The sequence below is a fragment of the Protomyctophum parallelum genome (genome assembly GCF_964188405.1).
Source record: "Protomyctophum parallelum genome assembly, chromosome: 15".
In the NCBI taxonomy this organism is placed as follows: Eukaryota; Metazoa; Chordata; class Actinopteri; order Myctophiformes; family Myctophidae; genus Protomyctophum; species Protomyctophum parallelum.
In genome coordinates, this window is record NC_139710.1 from 23,073,672 (window position 1) to 23,098,946 (window position 25,275).

Consider the following 25,275-nt stretch of genomic DNA (forward strand, 5'->3'; position numbering starts at 1 on the left):
ATATATATATATATATATACAAACATTACACAGTATATATTATATACAGTATATGATAATGCATTACACCTGCTATTCTATTGCTCTATAGAGCATCACAGTCCCGCAACCTTTCATGACAACGAGAGACCCGGAAAAAATATTCCCCGTTCATTTTCCTCATAGACTTTTCAAAAAGTATTTATTTAAAGACGTTTACGTTGCGGACAAAGCCAACTCGATCTGTGACAAATTATGACAATAAACACAATGTTTTGGGACGATCAAATAATTAGAAAGAAGAAGAAAAGGCAGGTTACAACACTTTTTGTTTTGTTTTTCTTCTAACAAATTATTTGATCGGCCCAGAACATTGTGTTTATTGTTATGATTTGGCTTTGTCCGCAGCGTAAACGTCTACTTTTTGAAAAGTCTATGAGGAAAATGAACAGGGAATTATTTTCCGGGTCTCTCGTCGTCATTTCCCATTGTACATTTCAATAGACAGTATTGCAAAACAGAGTTAGGAGGACAGAATGATATTAAATCTGATTACAGTACAAGCTTATGCATGCAATATCTTATGAATTAATCATCCTATTTGGGAAATGCCTTTATAATATCTTTTCATAAAGGATGGCCCAGTCAGTGTAAATAACAGAAGAAAGGAAGCAATGAAGCATCTATCGTTAGCATTTAGAGAATTGGACCGGCTCTTATCATGGCTGCCACTTAGATAATTCCGGGTGATTTCACTCAGCTGGGAACATTCCTTACCACTGACAGCAAACCCTACATACTCCATTGACAGGGGTCTGTATTTGTCCGCCTCCTTTCCTTTCCCCCCTCTTAATCAAATCTCTTAGCTGATCTACAAGCCTACAACGAATGTTCACCTATTTTCACCAATTGCATAATAAGACAAGATATTTTGGTTTACAAACATTGAGACAGCACGCGCAGGTGACGTTTCGTGTAATCAATTACCAACAACAACCCCAAACCTGTTGTTTTGGGGAGTGTTCGTTGGTTTCAGTTCATTCAACCTCCTCTCGTGTGTTGGCTGGTGAGACGCTCCTAGCGAGACATGTATACTTCACAGAACAGCTGACATACAAGCTCACATCGCGTCGCGGATGTTGCCGCTGTGGACTTGGAGGTCTGCTGTTCTCAGCCGTTCTCTGTGTGTGCGCAACACCTTCACACAGCGGAGCATAAATTAGGCTTGATACAGATGCGCGATCATAGGGAGCGCTCCCTCTGCGACTGGCAGTGATGGAAAGTAACTAAGTACCAAAATTTGTACTTTTACTTCACTACAATCATTTGAAAACAGCATCTGAAAGTTTGATAGGATGCATTTTTACACACCGAGTGCTGTGACCACTTTTACATTGCATCTAATGAGCGGTGGGTTTCTTTTGGCCCTGCGCACGCCGCAAGCATACTGGTTCTTATCAGTGCGACGTTGTCTGGAAATGCGTCTAGTCAGTATACTACACTACTACAGTATACGGCATGCCGACATAACGGCAAAAAAATCACCTAATCTTTGTGTAGTGTCACTGTATGCGTTGCATTGAAATCTTACAGGTGTTGGCCACAGGAATCCACTGGTAGAGTTCATTCTGGTAGGGCACGGTGTCAAACTCACTACACAGCATCTCTCTGAAGGTGGGCGTCTCCTTTAGGCATGGCTTGGTGTTGCAGGTTCGATACCGCTTCCTCTCCCCAGTGCAGTACTTGCCCCCAAACTCTGGTCTGAGAGAAGACAGGGGGCATTTTGAATTCAGTGGATGATCTTAACTAATCTTTCGAGCCTGGCAGAGCTACTTCAGGCACACAACTCCACCACCTCTCTCCTTCTCATGCAAGTAGTTGACAATATCTAATATCACAACAGTACACCAACTTTGACGAGGCAGTATTGCATCGTTTAAAAAATACAAGGTTTTATTAATTTCCTTAAAAATGTATATTTTTCATTTCCTGAAGAGTTATGAGGTTACCTCCGGACAGCAGAGATATATATTCAATCCAAGAGTTGATGAAGTATAGTTTGATAAATGAATGGATGCCTGGTCAGTTTATTATACACAAATTGTTCTGTCCTGAATGGTTTGTGGGCAAAGGAATATTATGCAATGTATAGGCCCGGGCCAAATTAAAGAAGAAGAGAGTATGAGAATGGAACTGATAGTTGGTCGCAAGATAGGTCTAGACTCAGAGTCAGGCCTTACTTGGGGCTGTTACATTCCCTCTCTGCAGACTGCACACCGGCTCCACAGGTCCTGGAACAGTGGGACCAGGTACTCCACTGGCCCCAGCCTCCGTTCACGGTCTCTGGCAGCTTACCAACAATCACACACTCTCCTGAGATACACCACTGGGCAGGAAAAACACACATTACATTACATTACATTACTGGACCTGTTCAATGCATCTTTCACAATACAGCATACGGCAGCGGTTCCCAAAAGTTTTAGCTCGGGACCCAAGAGAAACATTTGATGTTTCCCCAGGACCGAGGCTAGTGAATAAGCTCATAGCCGATGGCCGAAATCTGTATATAGGGCTGAAGTGTTTAGTCTCTTTTCTTTTCTATTAATAGAGTAAAAAGTACAATATTTTCCGCAGTTGTGGGTAGTATTGAAAATTGTAATTACGGTACTGAAGAAAGTAAAAGAAATACCTAAAAATTGTACTACTACTTGTACTTGAGTATATGTACTTAGTTACTTTACACCACTATATCCAATAGCCACTTCAAAACACTTTGAAATACTCAACAGTTTGTGTTTATCTTATTCTAATTTTTTTTTTTTTTTAGATTGTAATTTGTAAAGTGGTTTGCCTGCAAATTATGTTTCAGTCTTGGTTAGAAATTGGGCTTGGCCCAGGCCGTAGCGTAACGGTCTGGGCACCGGACTGGTGATCCAGTCGCGGTGTGCCGCGGGTTCGACTCCCGAACCCGACACGGCCTTTACCGCATGTCTTCCCCCATCTCTCTCCCGTTTCCTGTCAGCCTACTATCTGTCCCTTAAAAAATCAATAAAAGGCGTAAGCCGCAAAAAAATATCTAAAAAAAAAAAAAAAAAAAAAAAGAAATTGGGCTTGATTAAATTGTTTTATGACATACTATTCTATACTATTCCTATTCCCAACGCCATATCCAGGCTGACAACCATGCACTATTTCTGGACCAACAATACTGAGATCAAAGCCCAAACATCGCCGTCAGCCTACCTTCTCAGGCCCACAGCGGGTCCCATCTATGGGTGAATCCAGTTTGGAGCGACACGAGCCGTTCACTGAGCACCAAAGTATTTGGCAAACATTCTGAAAGAGTAACACAAGCCAGGTTAATGTTAGCCCTTCGTTCAAAGAAACACACGTGAAGCTTCATTCAAATCCATTCAATATAGGGGTCAGCCCTACAAGCCAGCATACGTTCTTCACTCCACTTCACCCACTGTCAATTCCTGAGTGTTCATTCATTTAAAGGACCTATAACATCAAAACTTTTTCAATTTATTTTGTGTTTTTGCGGCTCCCATATGTGTTTTCTATCCCCACAAATAACCAATTTTGAACAATCAGGCTTTCGTATCATATCAGGTGCTTTAATGGAAATTGCTCTCAGGAACAGCTCAACTGATTTTGTCCTCATCGTGATGTCATCAATGTCACCCTACTTTGTATAATTCCTCCTTCAGTTCCAAATTTGCATTTCCACTTTGTTTACAAATTGTTGATTTTCCAAGCTGGCATGGAATGGAAACAAGCCTGGTTTTAACTAGCATCAATATTATAATGACTCAAATATAAAATAATAGTCTCACATACTACCATCTACTACCATCTTACCGTCTCAAAGACACACTGAGTGTCCGCTAAAGTATTTGGGTTCATATATATCTTCTTCCCAAAAGGACTTTCAAACTAGGAAGGGTATGGCCTGGTCGGCCTGCAATGACATGCATAAGATCGTATGCATCGTAAGATGTTAAAAGTAAAAATATTTAGGACGACCGTTGAGCCGATTCTACTCTATGGCTCCGAGACATGGACACTTTGAAAGAAACTAGAGAAACGGTTGGATGGCACTTACACCCGCCTTCTAATGAGAGCGCAAAATCTTGGAAGAGCCACCCATCGACTAATCTAATATACGGCAACCTTCCCCGTGTTTCTTCACTAGTCCGAAGAACACAGTTTGCCGGCCACTGCTACAGAGCTGACAATGAGGTTATATCTTCCCTTCTTCTCTGGAGTCCTGCCTCAAAGCAGACCAGAGGTCGTTCCATGATGTCATCGCTAGGGACACAGGCATCAGTAAGCAGGAACTGGGGATGGCACTGAAGGACCGGGAAGTCTGGCGCGTTATTGTGAAATGCACGATCTCGACCGCGGTCGGAAAATGACGATGAAAACGGCTGAGACGCGACGCTGTGTATGTCATTTGGTCTAGCGTGTGTTTAGCATGTCTCCGTGTACACGATACTCACGTCGACCTCTGTGCAGAAGGTGGCATTGGGACCATACTGAAGCTGGCACTGGTGGTGTGCGGTGTAGCGGACGCCGAGGCGTGCCAGCGGAGTGGTCAGGTCCCTCTTGGAAGGACGGTCGTCCAGACAGAAGCCCCAGCCTCGGCTATAGAACAGAGAAACACGGGTCCGAGGTTGGATGGACGACATACTGCGCTACCTCCAGTGCATTTCTGATCTTTCGAACCCCTTATGAGCCTCAGTGCCCCCGCTACGGCTACACCACACACCACCCGCTGGACATTCTAGAGTCTAGACTGAAGTCCATGGGCGATCATGCCTTTTCTACCAGGGCCCCTAGCCCATTTTGACCTGAGATCAGATTCTAAAAATGTCCGTTTGAAAATGACAGTTTTCGATTTTTCAAAAATAGCAGACCTACAAGCTTGTAGCGCGCCACTCGGTGGCGCGCTATGAGCTTGTAGATCTGCTAAAGCATGACATAATGCTAACACCAAAAGGGGTTCCCGCCCAAAATGAGCTAGAATCTGGAAGGACCGGCCTGAATTATGTTAGGGTTGAAAAATCACTTTCATCCCTTTAAATCACTTCTTCTAAAAAAACAGTTTCTACAGACTGGCTTTTACAATTACATTATTTATTTTATCTGTTTAGCTTAACTGTAAATAACGTTGTAACTCTGTTTTGAAAGATACTACATAAATAAAGTTTGTTATTATAATGTACAGTATGGCGCAACAAGTAACAACGAGAAGGAACGCTTGAGAGACAGAGAGAGAGAGAGAGAGAGAGAGAGAGAGAGAGAGCGAGAGAGAGAGAGAGAGAGAGAGAGAGAGAGAGAGAGAGCGAGAGGGGGAGAGGGGTGGGGGGGGGTGACACACAACAACGTGCACTTTGATTGTTTAAATGGAGGACTGGGGATAAGTACACATAGTGACTTGAAGGGAATTAGTAGCAGACATACTGTTAAATGTCTCGCTTGACATATTTTATTTGCTAACACATTTTGCCCTGGTGTTTTCGTATCCACAAACACTTACATACTGTACATGCGTGCATGCATGCAAGCAAGCACACACGAAAACAAATCCAGACATCAATCTAATAGACCGGATGAAAACCTGCGAGTTTACAGGAGAGAGAAACACAGTATAAACACAGTGGGTAGTAGATGAAGCGTGTTGCTCTTTTGGGTCTTGTGGTGATGGCTTGTATCTGGTCTTACTCCAGGAAACGTGTGATGTATTCCTTGGAGCAGGGGGACCACGTGAGCGGCGAGCTGTCGTACATCAGCTGTCTGGACATGATGAAGGGGTGCCTTCCCTCCAGCTCACAGTCGTTCCCCTGGCCGTCGTGGTGGATCCCGAAGCTGCGTTCAGGACAACAAACCAACATGGCCGCTTGAGATCCTTCCAAAACATATAAAACTCTCTTACCGCATTTAGGCCTCGAATTTAAAAAGAAAATCTTTTTTTTAAATGTATTTTTTTTCTGAAAAACCTCATGTTTCTATATCAGTGGTTCTCAATGTTTCATGTCAAGGACCCCCAAAAATATATGAAATTGGCCGCTGACCCCCATCTGAAAATGTGTTGTTTCAGGGACCACCTCCCAGAAGCAAAGATTTTAGTTAAAAACGTTGAAAAGAATATATATTCAAAGCTTTGCAACACATGTTCATGATTTTTCAAAAACAGCAGACCTACAAGCTCGTAGCGCCCCACTTGGTGGCGCGCTATGAGCTTGTAGATCTGCTATTTTTCAATAGCTAAATTATAACATAATGTTTAAAACACCAAAAGGTGTAACCCAAAATGGGTTAACTCTTGCAATAACAGCGACAGCGGATGACTGCTACAGGATGTGTTTCCTCCCCCACACACACATTTTTGTGTTGTCCACTGCTGTTGTACTGACAAAAAAGCACTGCAATGCAGAATGCCTGCAACACTCCAGATTAAACGACAGTCTTAAGGTGGCATGACTCAACCATAACATGAAAGTGAGAATAACAACCAGCACACAGATGCCGGCGTGTTTCTCAGTTTCACTGCTGTACCAGTGAGGAGCCCCACGTCCTACTACATCCCCGACAGGTACAGTACCCCTCCCCCGAACACGGGCCAATTGTGTTCGTCTACTAGACGCTCGACCGCGGTGGATTCGAACCTCCGCGGTGGTGGGCAGGTACTTTTACCACTGCACTTTGTCGCATGACTATTTCTATCACAAAGATACCCGATCTACAAGCTCACAACATCTTGGGATGTGACGAGTTGTGAGCTTGCAGATAGGATATTTTTGCTGCACGACGAAATGAAATAAGACATTATTTTTGAGAATTTTCACCTGTAATGTACTGACATGCCCAAAAGAGAGACACCAGGTTTAATGGCTAATCATCCCGTTTTTTGTTTTGTTTTTAACTGACACATAGCAAACACACACACACACCTGTGGCCCATCTCGTGAGCGATAGTGAACGCAACAGGAAGGCCAGAGTCCTCGTTGATGTTGCAGCTGCGGTGTGGCTGGCACATCCCCGACAGATGGGACAGACCAAGGGTCTCACAGGGCTGGTTCATGCCTGCACAGATGTCCTTCCTAAACACGCACGCACACGCACACACACACACACACGCACGCACGCACGCACGCACGCACGCACGCACGCACGCACGCACGCACGCACGCACGCACGTACACACACACACACACACACACACACACACACACACACACACACACACACACACACACACACACACACACACACACACACACACACACAAAGTTCAATACAATATTTCTACTTTAATGGAGTATATTTCAGCACTTTAAGAGTGCCTTTATGCAAGGAAAGGAAACACACCAGGACAATAATATTGTGGCTGATAGAGGGAAATGAGGGATAAAATACTGTATGTATACATATATTTTGAAAGTAGGCCAAATGTTACCTAGTGCTCCTTTAACCACTTCAGCCCTATACACATTGTGATTCATTGTAAGCTTGTAGATTTGCTATTTTCAACTGCAAATCAAATGAGCATTTGCGCCTGTCGTAGACATGCGCAGAGCAAGTTCAGTCAGGGAACCTCAGTCAGCGCGCCGGCCGTTAATTGGGCCACCGCAGCATCAGGCTCTCATCCACATGATTCACTCAGCCAATCACACGCTCACCCAATCTCATACCGGCTACTTTAACCGAAGGTTTTGCATTCATCCTCCTGCTTGCTTGCTTGCTGCTGCTTTATTGTATACTATGCGCTGCTGTATACAAAGTGCTCACCCACCTCCACCCCAGCTACCACCTGTCGTTTTGGATCTACTGTTTAGGTACGGGGGATTCAGAGTCCCTATGGTCGGGACTGATGCGCTTAAAATGGGTCATTCTGCAAAATGATGACTTCATGCGTTCGGTACTTTAAGTACATTTTGAATACCGGACGTGTGTGTGTGTGTGTGTGTGTGTGTGTGTGTGTGTGTGTGTGTGTGTGTGTGTGTGTGTCTCACCTGGTGACCAGCACAGCCACGTCATGGTGAGCAGGGTGTGTGTCGCTCTGTGGATTGAGGTTCTTCTGCCAGGCACAGAAGCTGGACAGGGTGGTGTCTGCGTGGTGAACTATCTTCAACCCTTTCTAGCAAACAAAAAGTACAGAGTGCCACTGAGTGTACTGTACTGTACTGTCAACCAGTGGACAGTGAGGATGTTGCAAGTGGGCCCCAAAATAATTGGCAAAACACTCATAGTTTTTTGTTAAAACCTTGAAAAGGTTCATTATGATAATGTTAAAAAAAAAGTGTGTTGGTGTTTTAACTAAGCATTATGTAATACTTTAGCTATTGAAAGACAGCAGATAGCAGATCTACAAGCTTGCGCCGCTGCTATTTTTGAAATATCGTGAAAATGCGGCACAAATCTTTGAATATATATTCTTTCAGAATATATATAATGCAATTCTAGTGGGAGTCACATGGTTTGACCAAACAGAACATTTGGTTGATATATTTGTGTATGAGGTCTACAAATGCACACGGCCTATCGGTTGGCCTCAATCACTTTTTACATTTTCAAGTGGGCCCTGGTCCATTCAAGAGCACATACAAGGCCCGGGCCACTTTCTATTATCAATAAAAGGCAAAAAGCCCAATAAATATCTAAAAGAAAAAAAAAAGACACACTGCATCCACACATCTGAGCAACTATTACAGTACATTACAGTTTCTGCTCTACCAGCTCATAGATCTGCTATTTTCTTTTTGTATGTATTTTCTGTGGCTTTCGCCTTTATTTTATATTATTTGTGGAGGGACAGACAGTAGGCTGACAGGAAATGGGGAGAGAGATGAGGGGGGGGGGGGGTGACATGCAGTGAAGGCCGTCTGGAGTCGAACCCGCGGCACACTGCCAGACTGGATTACCAGCTAAGGTGCCTGAGCCACGGCCCAGGCCTAGATCTGCTATTTTGATAGAATGTTTGCCTGTTATTATGACATGCCCAGAATAGGGACCAATGAATAGGGGCTAATGGGTGCATACTGTACCTCCTCTCCCTGAAGTAGAATGAGACGGACCAGGACGACATGAATGGCATTCCCAATACTGGCATCATGGAAGATCCCAGCCACCTGTCAACATCACGGTACAGAGCACAATACTGTAAGGACAGAATATTATTCATTTAATACCTCTCTTTTCCTCTTTAATTACTCACTCTTTTCTTTAGCCCGTCACTAGGTTGTTCTGGCGACACAGGCCATCACACAGGGCTAAATAGTCGGTGTATAGGCAATCTCTGTTATGGTTGCTACGTGCTATCATGTCACGTTTTAACTCCATAATATGGGCACAAAAGGGACACAGACAGACTGGTCCAACGGATACTCTGACAAAGGAAAGGACATGCTTAGATACTTTTTAACTCTCATTGGTTCAGTTCAACAAAAGCTGGGGGACTGTCGCATTTAGAGACAGACTTTCACTAAAGAAATTATAATAATAATCACAAAATAATTATACAAAATCCTTTTTGATCATTGAGTGAAATCATCCATTATAGTTAGTACTGGTAATAGAGCACCGAAGTCTGACGTCACTTTCAGTAGAGGGCGCCAATACACAGGTTCATGTATTTTTTATTTGCATTGTAATCTCTATAGGGCGATTTTAGGTCGCTTCATATAAGAACTGTGTTTGAAAAATAAACCGACCACCCCGGCCTTTCTGTCAGGGGAGTGGCTGTGCGTCGTTAATGATGTCCATTCATATTTGATACAGCCAGTTTCTGGAGAAAATGGAATTAATGTGGCCGCAAAAGCCTTGAAACTACATATGAAGGCAATGTCGCTGCTAATATACGTCACGCCCAGCTGTCAACACATTGCGTTCCTGAGATTCCTCGTTGACGTAAACTCAGCTGGTGGTGACTCGACTCGTACTAACCATGAAACCATGAAATTAAATATCAATAAAATAAAAATAAACTTAATTAACATTCAGTTTCTGTTGTGCGACGGGCAGATGGAGCCACCCGCCTACCCGGAAATGTAGTCTCTGGGTTATTTGACTCGTTTCTATCACTTATTTTGTTACTCTTTGGGTATATTTGTACATTTCCACCTTCAATCGATGCTTCATATCCATATGAGTGAAAAGGCCGGGGTGATCGGTTTATTTTTCAAACACAGTTCTTATATGAGGCGATCTAAAATCCCCCTATGGAGATTACAATGCAAATAAAAAGTACACCTGTGGATTGACGCCCTCTACTGACAGTGACGTCAGGACTTCGGTGCTCTATTGGCCATCTTCATACAGCAGCCATTTTGCTCTGACGTCATACTGTGAATATGGTGACGTGATTATCCGTCCATGCACTCACCATATTTATGAGGGTGAAAATGTAGGACTCCACGTTGTCGCTGCCGTGGTAGTCGATGAGCTTGGAGTCGGCCACCACCATGGTCTCCACCCAGCGCTCCCTGCTGACGGAGCGCTGGGAGCGCCGCTGGGCCTCAGAGTGCCCATGGTCCCTTTCCCAGGCCTCCCTCTCCCTCTCCACCTGGTCAGAGTCACTGGGAGCATCTGCAGGGCAGCGCAGAGATGGGGCGAAGGGTAGTGAAACATTCTCCCCTAATTTATGCCCCATCATGTCGCTTAAAGGAGAATTCCATGCTAGAAGGCTTTCTTACCTTTCTTTGTAGTTGTTACGTCCCCACCAAAGAGGTCCAGGTGTTATTTCGTGCAAAAGCTCCTTATTGGCTATTTCCCCTACCATAAGCCCTAAATGAATTGCATTGAATTGAATGGGAATTGAATGGGGCTATGGGGTGTTGTGCTAATTTGCTTATTTCCAACGCTCAAAAAATATATTTTTTTTGTATATATCCTCTCTTCATAATGTAAATAATATCCCAAGCGGCACACTTTACTACTTATTTCGATGCAAATAAGCGAATTAGCACAACACCCCATAGCCCCATTCAATTCCCATTCAATTCAATGCAATTCATTGAGGGCTTATGGTAGGAAATAGCCAATAAGGAGTTTTTGCACAAAAAAACACCTGGACCTCTTTGGTGGGGACGTAACAACTACAAAGAAAGGTAAGAAAGACTTCTAGCATGGAATTCTCCTTTAAGCCTGGCAAAAAGTAAAACTTCTGGGAACTCAGATTAGCCTATACAAGAGCCTAGTTTAGCGTTGTTTATTAGCACATTGCTATAAAAATCAGACCTGTCTGAAGTGGTGAACAAATGCTATAACGCTTTTTCCGTGCTCAGACGGCAGAGACAGACCCAGCCAGCCAGCCAGCCAGCCAGGGACACACATTGCTGTGCATTGGAATGGCTGCACCACTCAAAAATGGAAATGATACATATCAAAGAAAACGAGTTACTGTGCGGAGAAAGGAAGAAGCCAGCAGGCTTATTTGGAATCCTTTCCTTACTGGAAGAGGTCATTAAATAACATATATTAAAAGTTAAATAAGAACAATACAAAAGAATACAAGTACAGTAAAGACTACAAGCTAGGCTTGTGTTCAAAAGTTCAAGAGAGCTAAGAGCATTTGCTGCAACGTTGTGTACGCAAATACATAAAACCACACAATTTTTGCACTCTAAAAGTTACCGTTACATTCAGCATTTAGCAGTAAACAAACACATAAACGCATACGCACCTTTAACTCCACAGGAGTTGGATGTGCCCTGGGTCGTGGGGCTTCGTTTGTTTCTATGCGTTTCTGTAACTCTGGGGTAGACCATGTGGGGCTCCGGACCCCCCACCACATCGCCATGATGATTCTGGACTGGCTCTATGAAGTAGTGCCCCTCTGGCAGGGCAAAGAGGCCCCTCTGTTTAAAATGGAGAATGGCCTTGAATAGGAATCAGTAGGTGTGTGTAGTGTACCTAATATAACATGCAAATATACAGTATAAGGGGAATATACGGTAGGTTAAGGCTGGGCAATATATTGATCAATATTGTGATATGATAATAGTACAACTTTCTTTTGTATAGCACCTTTAATGCCATGAAATGCAGCTCAAAGTGCTTTACAAAGCCATAGAGAAAAACAGAAAAGCAAAGGCATAAAACAGCATAATAATGGCGGTAATGCAATACAGTGAGGACATGAATAACTAAGGGTTTTAAAAGCTCAACTAAAAACAAGAGTGTAGAAGTATGTCTTGAACTGTGCTTTAAAGATGTCTACAGAGGCTGACTGGCGAAGGTGGGGGTTTGATGATGACACACACCGACACCAGCCTATAAACATCAAGCAAAAAGTTCAGAAATATGGGTTTGGTAGATATCTCTGTAACAATGCTTCTTGGATGGGTTTGGTAGATATCTCTGTAACAATGCTTCTTGGATGGGTTTGGTAGATATCTCTGTAACAATGCTTCTTGGATGGGTTTGGTAGATATCTCTGTAACAATGCTTCTTGGATGGGTTTGGTAGATATCTCTGTAACAATGCTTCTTGGAAATAACTTCATAACGATGGTAAGCCTGTTTATTTCCCTTTGTAAGGAATTTGTGGAATAAGCAGCACAGCCAAGTATGTTGGTTGCGCTGCGCCCATGAGAAATGTGACAAATCTTATCTGCCAATCAATGCCAACATCTTATTCTGCTGTGCTGCTCATCCCACAAATTCACATTCACTTATTTAATTCACTAGTTGGAAGAAACACACTATTGGAAGGTTTAAGGTTTTTATTGAATGAGAGAAAGAAGTGATGAAGGTTGTGATGATGAGGAGGAGAACGGGGCGTGGGTTCCGGGGGTTCGCCGACCCTGAAGTCTTTGGGGAAGGGGTCGTGTGGCGGTCAGCCCGCGGCACACGTGGGGCGTGATCGCGTGGCGGTCAGCCCGCGGTACGCTGGAGGCGTGATCCCCCGTGGGAACTGTGAGGAAGGGACGAGGTGAGGAGAGATGGAGGAGAAGGAGCAGTGGAAGCTGCTGGTCTTGAGGTGGTGATGGGGATGGTGGCGGGATACGAAAAGCATAGAGGATGCTGGGTTGTCTGAGGCGGGTATAAGTAGGCTGGGTAGATTGGCAAGGAGGGCGGAGGATGGCATGAGGGCATGGTCAAAGTGTGTTTCTCCGCCTCCTGAACATCAGTTGTTCCAACTCCATAAAGGGGAAATAAACAGGCTTTCCAATGGTATAAGAAGCATTAATACAAGTTGGCTACTCTACCAAACACACATTTTGTTAATGCTGTTTTTTCCTGGTTTGAAAGGCTACATTACAACATAATTGTAGACCTGAACGTACCTGATTGCTCCAGCTGTTCTATAATTTTTTGCCTTTATTGGGCATTACTGACTATTATTTTATATCAAACAACTCATTGTGTAAATAATTTGTGTCATACACACAATATTGACATCCAGGTATTTGGTAAAAAAAATATTGTCCATATCGCCCAGCCCTAATCAAGGTGCATACAATAGTATACGCCTAAATGTGAAAAGAGTAACATAACGTTAGTCTCATAGCATAATTGCCTAAGTTATCTTTTGACATATTGGTAGCCTATATTAGCCCAATATTGGCGTTATGCATTTCACTTGAATAATGTTGTGTGCGGCGCACGTGCGCGTGCGGAGAAAGACAGTTATTTAATGAAACTCAAGATTATAACGTCCTGTCTCGCTGCCGCGGCGCCGCCGTGCGTGTATAGCCTGTGTGTGTGTGTGGCATGGCGAGAAAGAGAGATAGGCGTGGCGAGAGAGAGAGATCGTGGCTTCCAGGCATGCGTGTGTGTGTGTGTGTGCAAGCCAGGCGTGCGTGTGCGTGTGTGTGCAGGCGTGTGTACTCGGCAGTTGGCTGGCAGGCGAAAATAGCCAAAGCGTTCTGTGTAATCGTAATATTTAGGGACAAACAAACTACCGGGTACTGACAAAGTACAATGTTGATGTAACTAAGAGATTCGCTGAGAGAGCGATATTTTAAATACAGTGATTTAGAAGGAATAAGCTAAATCGTGAGGCTACAATTCCTCTCCCCTTCCTCGTTTTTTTCTCCTGCGGGAGATCAGAATCAGATTCTGAGAGCTAGTGTGGGCCTATTAGAAGACAGGGCAGTGTTGCCAGGTTTTCGAATTGTAAGCGAGTCGTAGTGTGTGTTGAATGGCATTTGTGGGCTTGTGAATGGATTTTCTCACATGTAATTTGTGCTCACTTGCATAGACCTGGCGAATTTAGCGTGGTGAAAGGGCAACAGTGTTCCGGGGGTGTGGGTGCTTCGGGCGATAATGTTTGTAATAAACAAATGCATTGGCGGCGTGAGTGTGGAACGGAGGCATTTTTGGTGGCAGTGCCAGTGTTTGGCGGGTGGTGTCGAGTTTTGGCGTTCGGCGCGATAGGAGGAGATAGCGTTGCAACACTGCGAAGGTAAGTGTGTGACGTCACTGCCGTGTGAGTGTGTGTGGGTGTAGTGTGTAAGATGGTGTTGTGGGTGTTGCAATAGCGACGTAGCTGTTGTGGCTTTGGGTTTCTTGCCATGTGTTGGGTACAACTTCTCCAATATAGAATAGATATATTCAAAGCCTCGCACAAACGTTCACAATTTTTCAAACATAAACAAAATCTACAAGCTCAAATTGTGGCATGATTGTGGCACTTTTATTTTCTAAATTTGCTATTTTTGAATAGCCAAAGTATAAAATGACACAGATGCTTTCCCGGTTTTAATGCTGAAATTACCAGCCTATGACAGAACCAAAGCAGTGTTGGATTATGTGTTGTCAGCCTATATGGGCAGAATAATGACAATAATCCATCAACTCTTAAAGTAAAAGTAGAGGGAAGGATTTGACTACATGATCCCAACCCTAAAAGCTGGAGGGCAGGAGTTCTCTTGTTAGCAGCACCCACATAACGCGTCATTCCTGAGTAATTTCCATCAGCGTGGAAGCCGTCATTACTAGTCACTCAGTATTTCCATACCTTTATGAACAGAGCAGAGCGAGCATCCATCTATCTATCCCAACGTGCCCTCCCCGCCCAGTCGCCCACACTCCCTGAGGCACGTTTTCTCTTTCTGTCTGCTGCGGGAGTGCTACACAGTCTGCCTCTGATGCATGCCATGCATGTTCCTACTGGCGCAGGCCTTTATGGTCTCCACTGTGTGAGAAGCACTCACTTTTACTTTTGATGAAACTTGCAATACTAAAAATAAAATAATATGTATTGGCATCATCATTCAAACATACAGCTCATTGTGAGCATTGAAAAATGAAGACACACACACACACACACACACACACACACACACACACACACACACACACACACACACACACACACACACACACACACACACACACACACACACAGAGAGAGATAAACATGGAAAGAGAGAGATTAATAGCAGGGTATTTCCTATCCCTTTCATGTCTTTAAATGCATTGTAAAATGTTCTCCTGCCCTTTGCAGGTTGCCAGGTTTGCTCAACCACAGTGATTAATTTAGTCAGGTAAATTTAACAACATCATGAACCCTTGCGTCCCTGCAAACATTCAGCTAAAAAGGTTGCCACGTTCCCACGTTCCCAAATGTTGTGAGCTTGTAGATATAGGCAATGTACAGCAAAGACAAGTAGTGTAGAGGGAAAACAGGAGGCGCCTAGTATAGACCCCTGGGGTATTCCGGTAAACTAAGTATATACGGTTTAAGAGGGGCCAAACTTAAGTGGCTCTGTGTATGTGTGAATGTGTGAATGTGTGAATGTGTGTGTGTGTGTGTGTGTGTGTGTGTGTGTGTGTGTGTGTGTGTGTGTGTGTGTGTGTGTGTGTGTGTGTGTGTGTGTGCATGTCAAGTTATGTCAGAACAAGTCCAGGCTGTGAAAGGATCAGCTTCCACCTCATTCACTAAACAAACTTGGTAAAGAGAGGAGAGAAAGGGGTAGCATGGCACTGGTCCGACCGTTCATTAGTCCGACCATTATAACCCTATGCCCAATCCCTAACCATAACCGTACATGGAAGGGCCAGTACTTAGTTTAGACAGTTTTTGGTTTAGACTAGTCATTGGTTAGACCAGTCATTAGTCCTACAACTACAACCTATCTCAAACCCTCACCCTAAACCTAACCTCCCACGGGGCAGCACACCTAAACCTAACCTTAACCCATGTCTAACCAATGACTAGTCTAAGACTCTAAACTAAGTATGCACCCCACATGGAAGCCACAGGGTGAGTCCTAACCGGCCACGTAGTCGGACTAACAGGATGTCTGACTAATGCACAGTCCCAGAGAAGGGCAGACTTCAGGGTTTACTCGTGTTGCAACACCGAGACAGACGGGAGGGAAGGTGTGCAAAAGCACAGCTCACAATGGCTGGTTGCAGGTGGGAAGGGACACACATTTGATTTTATTGCTATTTACTTTCAATAAAAATCGAGTATGTGCACTACATCCTTACACTTGCATGCCGAAACCTATTTCGGGCATGTGATTATAGGCAGAAATCTCCATTTCTTTTTCAAAAATAGTGAATCAATCAATCACTCAATGCATCATGATGTACCGCATTGTGCGCTTCTAGCTGCTATGTCGCTTGTTCGCTTTTGTTTCCGCTATACTTATTACTAAATATTTATGTGAAATTATTATTGTGAAAAATATAGGCATACCGGTAAAAGACTATATCAAAACTAACTTTTGTTTAATTTGAAAAAGTTACACAGTATGACTTAAGTTAGACAAAAACAACTTTTGCAGTTTTTTGGGGTATTGCAAAGAATTCTGCAGAACTCTAGAGTGCGCGAGTGTCAGCCAGAGGCAGTTGTAGCATGGATTCCACTCCAGTGTTTTAGGTCAAGAAGCCAAGGACAGATGTGGAGGAAACAAGCCAAGCAATGCCAAGAGAGCGTTTGTGGTTGTCCCAGGCACTGCCTATAGCTGCAGTCAGTGTTCACTGAAGTTATGCACTGCTCTTGTTTCTAGGTCAACCTGAGTTTTATGCCTGAATTTCTTGCTCTGCACATAGTAGTCTGTATTCTCTAAAAACGTTTATTTAGGACTCTCCCGAGGTCTGGGAGGGTTTCTAGTTTCTCCATACAGGGAGTTCACAAAGTGCAAACTCTTGTGCAGTGGTCCCCTTGGAAGGTCTACAGTACAACACCTGTCCCAGCGAGAATGAGAGATTATGTACTGTAGCGATGATATACAACAGATGGATATTTAATGGCTAAACTCTGGGGGGATATGAATCAATAGTTGGAATTTGGAATACAATTATCAAAATAAACAAGATATTAAACTAGAAAAAGTGCCCTTCTGGGCACAGGTCTCCACCAGGAGGATAGGAGTGTGTGTGATGTTTGGCAAAATGTTTAGGAGTAATATAAACATGTTTTTTTGTTTTTTTGCAACAATGTTCATGTCATGTCATTTTGTTGAGGAAGTTCAAGCACAGTTTTTGACCAGTGGGGGGTCTAGTTAGCCCTGCTCCCTGGCGTGTGTGTGTGTGTGTGTGTGTGTGTGTGTGTGTGTGTGTGTGTGCGAGTGCATGACACGACTTGGCTTGTTGTAGCGCCACCATCAGGCTGTTGAAAACTGTCAAGTGGCATTTCTTCCTCAGCCTAGTGGGAATATGCGTGCACAGTTTCATCGCAATCGGACGCTGCGTTGAGGAGTTGTGGCGATTTGTACAAAGCGGGCTACTCCTGAAAACTGTAGGAGCCAATCGTGGCCAATCAGGATGGAATATGAGAAATCAAACAAACCTGTCTTGATCACATGACTATGGAGATCAAGTGTACCGATTTGCGTGAAATTTGGATAAAATCTGAAGGAGTAATAATAGAAAATGTGTTTTACATATGTCGGCCTCCTGGTGGCGCTATAAAGAGCAGATGTGAAAAATTCCAGGCAAAGGTTTTTCCTTGGCCTCTAGGGAGTTGGCATACAAAGTTATCCACAGATCCGTGCAGTTAGAGGTAAAAACACTTTTCGGCCAGTTATAGCGCCACCTTGAGGCTGAGTTGAAATTGTTCATGTGGCATTTCGTCCTCGGCCTAGTGGGAATGTGGGTGCACAATTTCACGGAAATCACGCGATGTGTTCATGATTTGCAGCATTTAGTTTGAAACTGAGCACTCCTGTGAACTTTGGAAGCCAATCTTAACCAATCAGGATGGAGTCTGAGAAATCTGAAAGACCGGTTTTGTTGAATGGCTCTAGCGAGACTGTGTACCAATTTGCGTGATGTTTGGACAAAATCTGTAGGTGTACTGTGCAAAAACTTGTTTTGCACAAAGTGGCCTCCTGGTGGCGCTATAACAGGCCGTTCTGGAAAGTTTGGGGCAGAGGTTCATCGTTGGCATCCAGGGAGTGTGTGTGCAAAATTTGGCATCGACCGGGTTAACGGTGGCCGAGATTAGCTGCTCACGGACACACACACACACACACACACACACGGACGGACGGACGGACGGACGGAGTGCAAAACATACTCTCCCCCCATGCCTTCGGCCTGGTGGAGACAAAAATATGACTTGGCCTGCACAATCTTTTTTTGTTGAAAAGATAAATACATTTGAGAATGATTGCAAAGGGTCTGAAATTAGTCAATGAGATTGTGCCAGAATAGTTTATTTGGGAAATTGCCTGAAAGACACTTCATTCCGTGAAAAACAAACTGCAACCTCTTGCAATATTTTTGTGTGAAGCATTATGCATCACAAGGTCCTGTCCACATAGCTGAATTTGTGTTCTTCTTTTCTAAGGCATGGATATAATGCTTGAGACGGGACAGAAAGGGTTCTCGAGGACAGAACTGACTCAGAGCATGGCTTATGGCCAGGCATCCAAAGGCTGTGTAATGGACTCATCCACAAAGCATGCAGGCTGACATGCTTGTCGCTAGTTTAGACAGCTATACACAAAGCCCCTGTGAAGAAATGTTCAGCTGTGTTCTTCATTGCGTATTATCTCATCTATTGTACAATTCTGCAGAAAATGACAAGCTATCAGCAGTGTTTCCCCTATATGCATTATTATGTGGTGGGCACAATCATGACCAGCCACCACAGTATGATTTTTAGTAGGCAGCTGCGAATAGGCCCAAAAAAGGCAAATAACTGCAAAAGACCACAAAGAACTCACAAGCGTGCATGGCATGCGTGAAAGCTCCCCCCACACTATCAGTTTCTCGTTAGGGGAAACACTGCATCATGTTATGAGATTTTAGCATGTTGTTCTACTATCCACTAAATCACGTTTTCTCTTATTAATACAAAAAGTCACACCCCTCAACTCCCCTCTCAAAATGATGATCAAAATATTGATCATGACATTGGATCTGTGCAGAAAGCTTTGCCTCAGACTCCCATAACTTTCAAATGTTATGGGAATCCAGAGAGCCAAAACCAGGTGGTAGAAAGTAGATCAACCATGGAGGACTGCCAGGGAGAGACCAATCCATCCAAACATTCATTTGCTTTGCATGATGTACATGAGCTGCAGTCCAAACGCAGTCACACTGTGCAAACACTGCTTCCTGTTTGGCTTCACTTGTACGGTATACTTACGGTATTACTTGTGAGCCCGAAATTGCCATCCGTGGGACCGCTGAGTGATGTCTGTGCTCAGCGATGGCATGCAAATTGATGGGACAGCACCCAGAGTTTGTTTTGAGTTTTGACGGCGCCCACAACAAACTAGGGAAGATTATTGCGGTCTGAGAAATTTCATTCCAAATCCCAAGTGTTCTGCCAACTAAAACCGAGATAGAATGAGAGGGGCGCACAGAGTCCACTTCATGACACTACTGTACCTCTGCCTCAACCTGCTCTTGTCCTCTTCTGTCAATGAACCACTTAACCACAGGATCTCTAGTGTCCCTATTGTGGGGCAGCCAGAAATTGCAGATCTACAAGCTCACAACGCTTCCGAAAAACAGATGGGGGCCTAGTATACACTGCTGAGGGACTCCGGTCAACTACATTACAGGGTTTAAAGGGGTTAAACCCTACAATTAATTGACCAGGATCTCCCAGGGGTCATTACTTAGTCTCCTCATTTTCCCCCTCTAGACCAAATCTCTTTGCTGATAGCAGCTGATCTACAACCTCAAAAGTGAGCTTGTAGACCTTTTTTAGAAACCTGTAGAACTAATTTAGAATAGGGACACTAGGGTTAATACCATAGTTATATATAAACTAGAGAGCGGACTAGGAGCAACAGCCCCGCCCCCAGCTATTAATTTCAATAGAAATTGCTCAGTGGCGTTTTGAAGGACCCGGAATTCTGCGGAAGTCTTCCGGGAAGTAGTACGGTAGTTATATCGAACTGGCTCGATATAATTGGTTGGCTCCTATGAAGAGCCAACCAAGGAGCCAACCAACTTCTACGTAAGCAAAAGCAAAGCAAAGTTACCATGTTTACCCAGGGTAACTGGACTAAGCTCAATAACTTGTTTACAGCCAGGCCCTGCTCATAGAACATTAATGTCATTAATGTCATGTCACCTCATGTGTTCACAAAGCAAAGACCCAGCGGTGCACTCTCTTGCTCGTGCGTGTATTTCGCCCGCCTGCAATTACAGCTTTGACCAGAAGAGGTCGTTGGCTTCAATGTTGGCCAGCTGTTCTGGGGGCTTGGTTAATACCATAGACTGTAAAAAATATGGACAAAGCGTTCCCCGGGTCTAACATGAACGTAAAATGAAGCCTGAAATCCCTTGCATTCTAATGCACTGTAAATCGCCATCTTTCTAGATCCGTTTCGGACCAGCTGGCCATTGGCTGGCTCCGTTTGGGTCCAGCTGGCCATTGGCTGCCCAGACAACGAGGCGGGACTTCCCCCCTTCTTCTCCGTTGGTTTTTATTTTGACTCGAGTGGGAGGAGAAGACTCTTGAGTGGGAGGGGAATCCCGATCATAGACGGTAACGGTAGCCACGCCCCTCAGAACATACGCGACTTTATGGTCATTATTTTAATTAATGGGACCATAATTTTCCATTCATTAGAAATGAGACTTTAAACTAGTGACTGGAAGAAGAAAGTATTCATGACCATGTTTATTAAGGTAATACAGTCTAGGTGAAGTTGGGCCAAAATACATGGGCCTCTATGGAGCTATGGGGCTTTTTGGGTCCAGTCCAGCGCCACAACAGGCCATTATATGAACTACCGATTTCAAATGAGGCTTCACGAAATATCTGGCTGACTGCCCCCCTGGTTAATACCCATTACCCATCACCCACCAACCGCCCGCCCCTCCTTTTGACACAGAGGAAGCGTGTTAGGATGTGAGCTGGCAGTGCTAGGGGAGGTTACCATAACAAAGGCCTGTGTGCTAAATTCGGTAGGCCATGTGGTACTGCTTTACCGCTGTTTCCTGCTTCTGTAAGTCTAGGCCAACCAGGCCACACAGCTCCCTGGCTGCACAGTGGAGCAGTGATCACAGGGACACATGGAGGCGGATGGTTCTTATTCCCTAGGATTATAAACAGAGCTTTTGCAAACCTGACGTGTGTTCTCGTAGGCCCTTGGCATTCAGACACTTCTTGTAAGAAATCATAGTAAATCTAAAAAAAAAAAAGGTTAAGTGAGCATGATGATTATGTATTTACCCTGCAGCTAAGAGCTACAGTATCATCGCTCACATCTGGACAGAGTAAAGAAGTATGCATTTCAGAAAAGGATAGGCTAATGCCAAAATAATGAGAAGAAGAACTTGCATTTACTTGTTTTGTGCGTCGCCTCAAGGTTTCCCAACCCTCTCCATTGAAAAAGTGTTTTCAAGGACTACTACACTGAAAGGAGATCCTGATACATTAAACCACCGCCCAGATATTCTGGCCATCGCAGTTTCACTGCAGTTCTCGACACAATAATGCTGCTGGTGAACTTTTCCTTGAATGCAAGTCAACGCAGCTCCCCACGGGTGAGCTGCGATGATGTCAGCGCAGTTCTCAACCTTAAGCCCCAGAGTTATAGTTGGGTGTCGTGCACGGGACGCAGAGTTGTGAGCTTGAAGATTGGCTATTTTCGCTGCGCAACAGTTTTCTTAACCAGACCAGTGTGCTGGAAACAGAAGTTTCAACTGTGGTAATTTATTAATGGCAACAACATTGTGGTGCTCACCTAAGCTGACTTAATGCCAACACCACTTCTCCAACTCTGTCCAATCACAGCCTGGCTGTTTAAAGCATGTATGCCGTTATTCTCAAGGCACTTGTGTTGTGCAAACAACAGAGATAATAGACATTGGAATCTATCATTGATCATATTTTGAAAACAATCCTATACTCCACTCTGTAAGTATTGGAAGTAAGGTTTGGTATGTGAGCCTTGGGTTTATTTTCATATTTCCAAGCACTCCCATCTCTATCTGAAACCAAGGGGGTGACTGACCTCAACAGCAGCTGGCAATGTTCCTCTCACTCCCACATCTGGCTGGCTACATCGTACTGCTCAGCAGCCTCACTGTGGTCTCCACTGCCATGAATCTTCTTCCAATGAGCACATAAATGCCTTAATGAATTGGTGCAGTTTCCCTAGTGGATCAGGGGGGTGGGCGGGTTTATAGGGTTATAGAGCAAACCCCTCTGTGCTTCCGACAACGGCAGCACACCGCTGTGAGAACCATTGAGTGAAGGTAACATAGTTTCCATTGAGGATTACTTGAGAGATTGTAAAGTAGGTCACACATATAAATTACTGTGTGTGTGTGTGTGTGTGTGTGTGTGTGTGTGTGTGTGTGTGTGTGTGTGTGTGTGTGTGTGTGTGTGTGTGTGTGTGTGTGTGTGTGTGTGTGTGTGTGTGTGTGTGTGTGTTTTGCTCTTTCAAGAAACTTGTTCACTTGCAACAGGCTGAATTGCCAGTTAGTTGCAGCAGATGTGGTCTATTTACAAGGTTTTGGCAGAACGAGGCACCTCAAGCCAAACAAACATGACTGACAGGCAGGAGGCAAGACCCTGCAGGATAGGCATTCCTGCTGTGACTGAATCAGACACACAGAGGCATTCTCCGTGAGCTAAAAACTGACACGTCTGATCCTTTCAGAGGGGGAAGTCCTTCCTTCCATGCACATCCTCTTCCTAGTTGGATGTTTCTAATCATTATTGTACATCATCACTCTCTCTGGATATTATGGTCAGTGTGCTCCACACTCTCCCTCTCTCGCTCTCTGCTGACCAGCTGTCTTCCTCTCCTTTGTAGATGAAAGTGCTTTTATTATTTGAAGTACATTGGAAGTAAAAGTGGGAAAGAACAAAGGGGGTTGGCTAATATCCCCTGCTCCTCCCTCTGTCTGTCTGTCTGTCTGTCTGTCTGTCTGTCTGTCTGTCTGTCTGTCTGTCTGTCTGTCTTCTTCTTTGGGGGATTCAATATTTTCTCCAAATAAAATGTGTTAAAAAAAAATCTAAGTAGTGCCAAATCTATCTATGCACATTGGTAGTTGTTAAGGAGCAAGTTAAGAGGTTGTGAGAGAACAAACAAAATTGATGAATGAATGGTGAAAGTTACTGAGTCAGTGAAGGAATGAATGAGTCAGTGAGTGCTCGGCTGACTGGCTTTCACTGAGATTATGAAGGGGCTGAAGGGAATAAAGGAAAATAGGTGAAACAACTGAGAAATGAAGGATAGAGAAACATGCAAGGCTCACAGTCGGACGAGAGGCGACAGCCGCTAGTGGGTCTGCAGCAGAATCGTTCTGCAAACAGTCTCAGGCAGTCTTTGAAGGGCAAACTAACAGACAGGGCACTGTCAGTTGGAAGGGTTTGCTTAGCAGACTGTGACGGGCTAAACCACATACCAGCCTCCCCAATGTGATGCCCCTCTCCCCATGAAAAGGAACAAAACAATCATGCCAGGAACAACGGGGCTTTCAGGGAGGTACACTATTCATATTGCTATAGCTTTTAGGAAGCTAATTGCATTCAACATGAAATAAAGTTTCACACAAATCTGAAGTTAATGAATGAGGTGTTGGCTGTAACTTGTGTGCATGTACAGTGTAACAGAATGTAGGGTTCCTTACCAATCCTTTGCAAGTGCTGATGGCAGCAATTCCATGCGCATCAGCATCAGATTCCTTCACGGTGCCAAGGAGGTGGCAGGAGTTTTTCACAGAGAAACGATGCTCTGTCCTGTTCAGACTCCCGTTCCTTCTCTCCAGAATGTAGTCATTTGAAACCAGGTGATTGTTTGCTGTTAAATTGAAAATTAAAACCCGGCCGTTGTAGTTGACCCTGTAATGAACCTGTCCCTCTGATTCTAATGGTCCCAGGTCACGCTTGACTCTCCCACCTTTGAAGTAGTGAGATAGGGAGTGAGAAATGAACTGTCCATCCTCATCAATCTTGACTGGATGGACAATGGACACATCTGACTCTGCCTGCAACACGCTACCTAGAATAGAATTGAATAGAATTTGTGGTTTTGCTTAAACATTTAGTTCCAATGCATATGCACTTACAAAATATGAACAACACATGACATAAGTAAGTGATGCATTGATGTATCAAATGCACTTGCACGCGTGCACTGCAAACCCCATTAAAATTGTAGCTGAGCTCACTGACCTTTATTCTCTTTGGGGGGGTTGAGGACTGTGCCAGACTCGGATGTTTCGGCGTGGATGGAAGCCAAAAAGAAAACAAGATGTAGCAGAACAAGAACCCGGCTCTCCTGCGGACATTGCATATTTCATCTAACCAAATTAAAAAAACTGGAAAAGATTATTAGGCATTGAAGTTCCACTTGCGTTAGAGGTCTGGCGACCACGACCACCACGTCTTCGATCCTACAGGGGCTTGTGTCATGGTAAGAATAAGCGACGAGATATCCTCCCATGAAGTGAAACATGCACCGAAGAAGACCGGGGGATCACAGAACATAGGCTAGTTGAAGTGAGAGAAAGCTCCAAATGTGCAAGTAGGAGGGGAGGAGTGTCTTTCTTGGGCCAGTGTCTTGTTTCTTTCTAGTTGTGAGGGGAGCACTGCAGGGTCTGCAGACCGTAACCGTAGGCTAGCTCATGCTCCAGCATGAGTCTGTGTCTCAGTGTCTGTGAGATAATTCTGAACACGCTTCTACCAGGCTTCTCTAAAACTGCTCTGAAAACACAGGTGGCTGCCATTCGGAACTGCCGAGAGTGTCGAATTGAACTGCATGGCCCCAGTAACTTTTTGCATATTATGTTGTCTATTGAATACCTGAGGGGACACCATGGTTTCATCTTTTTAGCAGACCTTGTTGTACGCCTATTGTACTGTGCCTGTCCTTTTGTCAAATGAATTGGAATAATAATAATATAA

The 25,275-nt window shown here is 44.2% G+C and overlaps 1 protein-coding gene across 2 annotated transcripts in view; it reads right to left on the reverse strand.

Moving 5' to 3' along the window:
* LOC310872597 (A disintegrin and metalloproteinase with thrombospondin motifs 12-like) overlaps positions 1-24,892 on the reverse strand; it is a 51,939-nt gene extending 27,047 nt beyond the window's left edge. The window contains exons 1-12 of one of the 2 annotated variants that reach the window (XM_083784604.1): positions 24,544-24,892; positions 24,000-24,370; positions 11,672-11,846; positions 10,373-10,575; positions 9,036-9,119; positions 8,004-8,128; positions 6,942-7,091; positions 5,713-5,856; positions 4,488-4,632; positions 3,226-3,318; positions 2,220-2,365; positions 1,571-1,740 (exon numbers count right to left, since the gene is read on the reverse strand). In XM_083784604.1, the coding sequence (XP_083640730.1) occupies positions 1,571-1,740; positions 2,220-2,365; positions 3,226-3,318; positions 4,488-4,632; positions 5,713-5,856; positions 6,942-7,091; positions 8,004-8,128; positions 9,036-9,119; positions 10,373-10,575; positions 11,672-11,846; positions 24,000-24,370; positions 24,544-24,664 (1,927 nt within the window). In that variant the 5' untranslated portion in view covers positions 24,665-24,892. Of the gene's footprint in view, positions 1-1,570; positions 1,741-2,219; positions 2,366-3,225; positions 3,319-4,487; positions 4,633-5,712; positions 5,857-6,941; positions 7,092-8,003; positions 8,129-9,035; positions 9,120-10,372; positions 10,576-11,671; positions 11,847-22,372; positions 22,479-23,999; positions 24,371-24,543 lie in introns of those variants that run through there. The other variant, XM_083784605.1, reaches the window with a different exon arrangement.
* Positions 24,893-25,275: the final 383 nt, after the last annotated feature.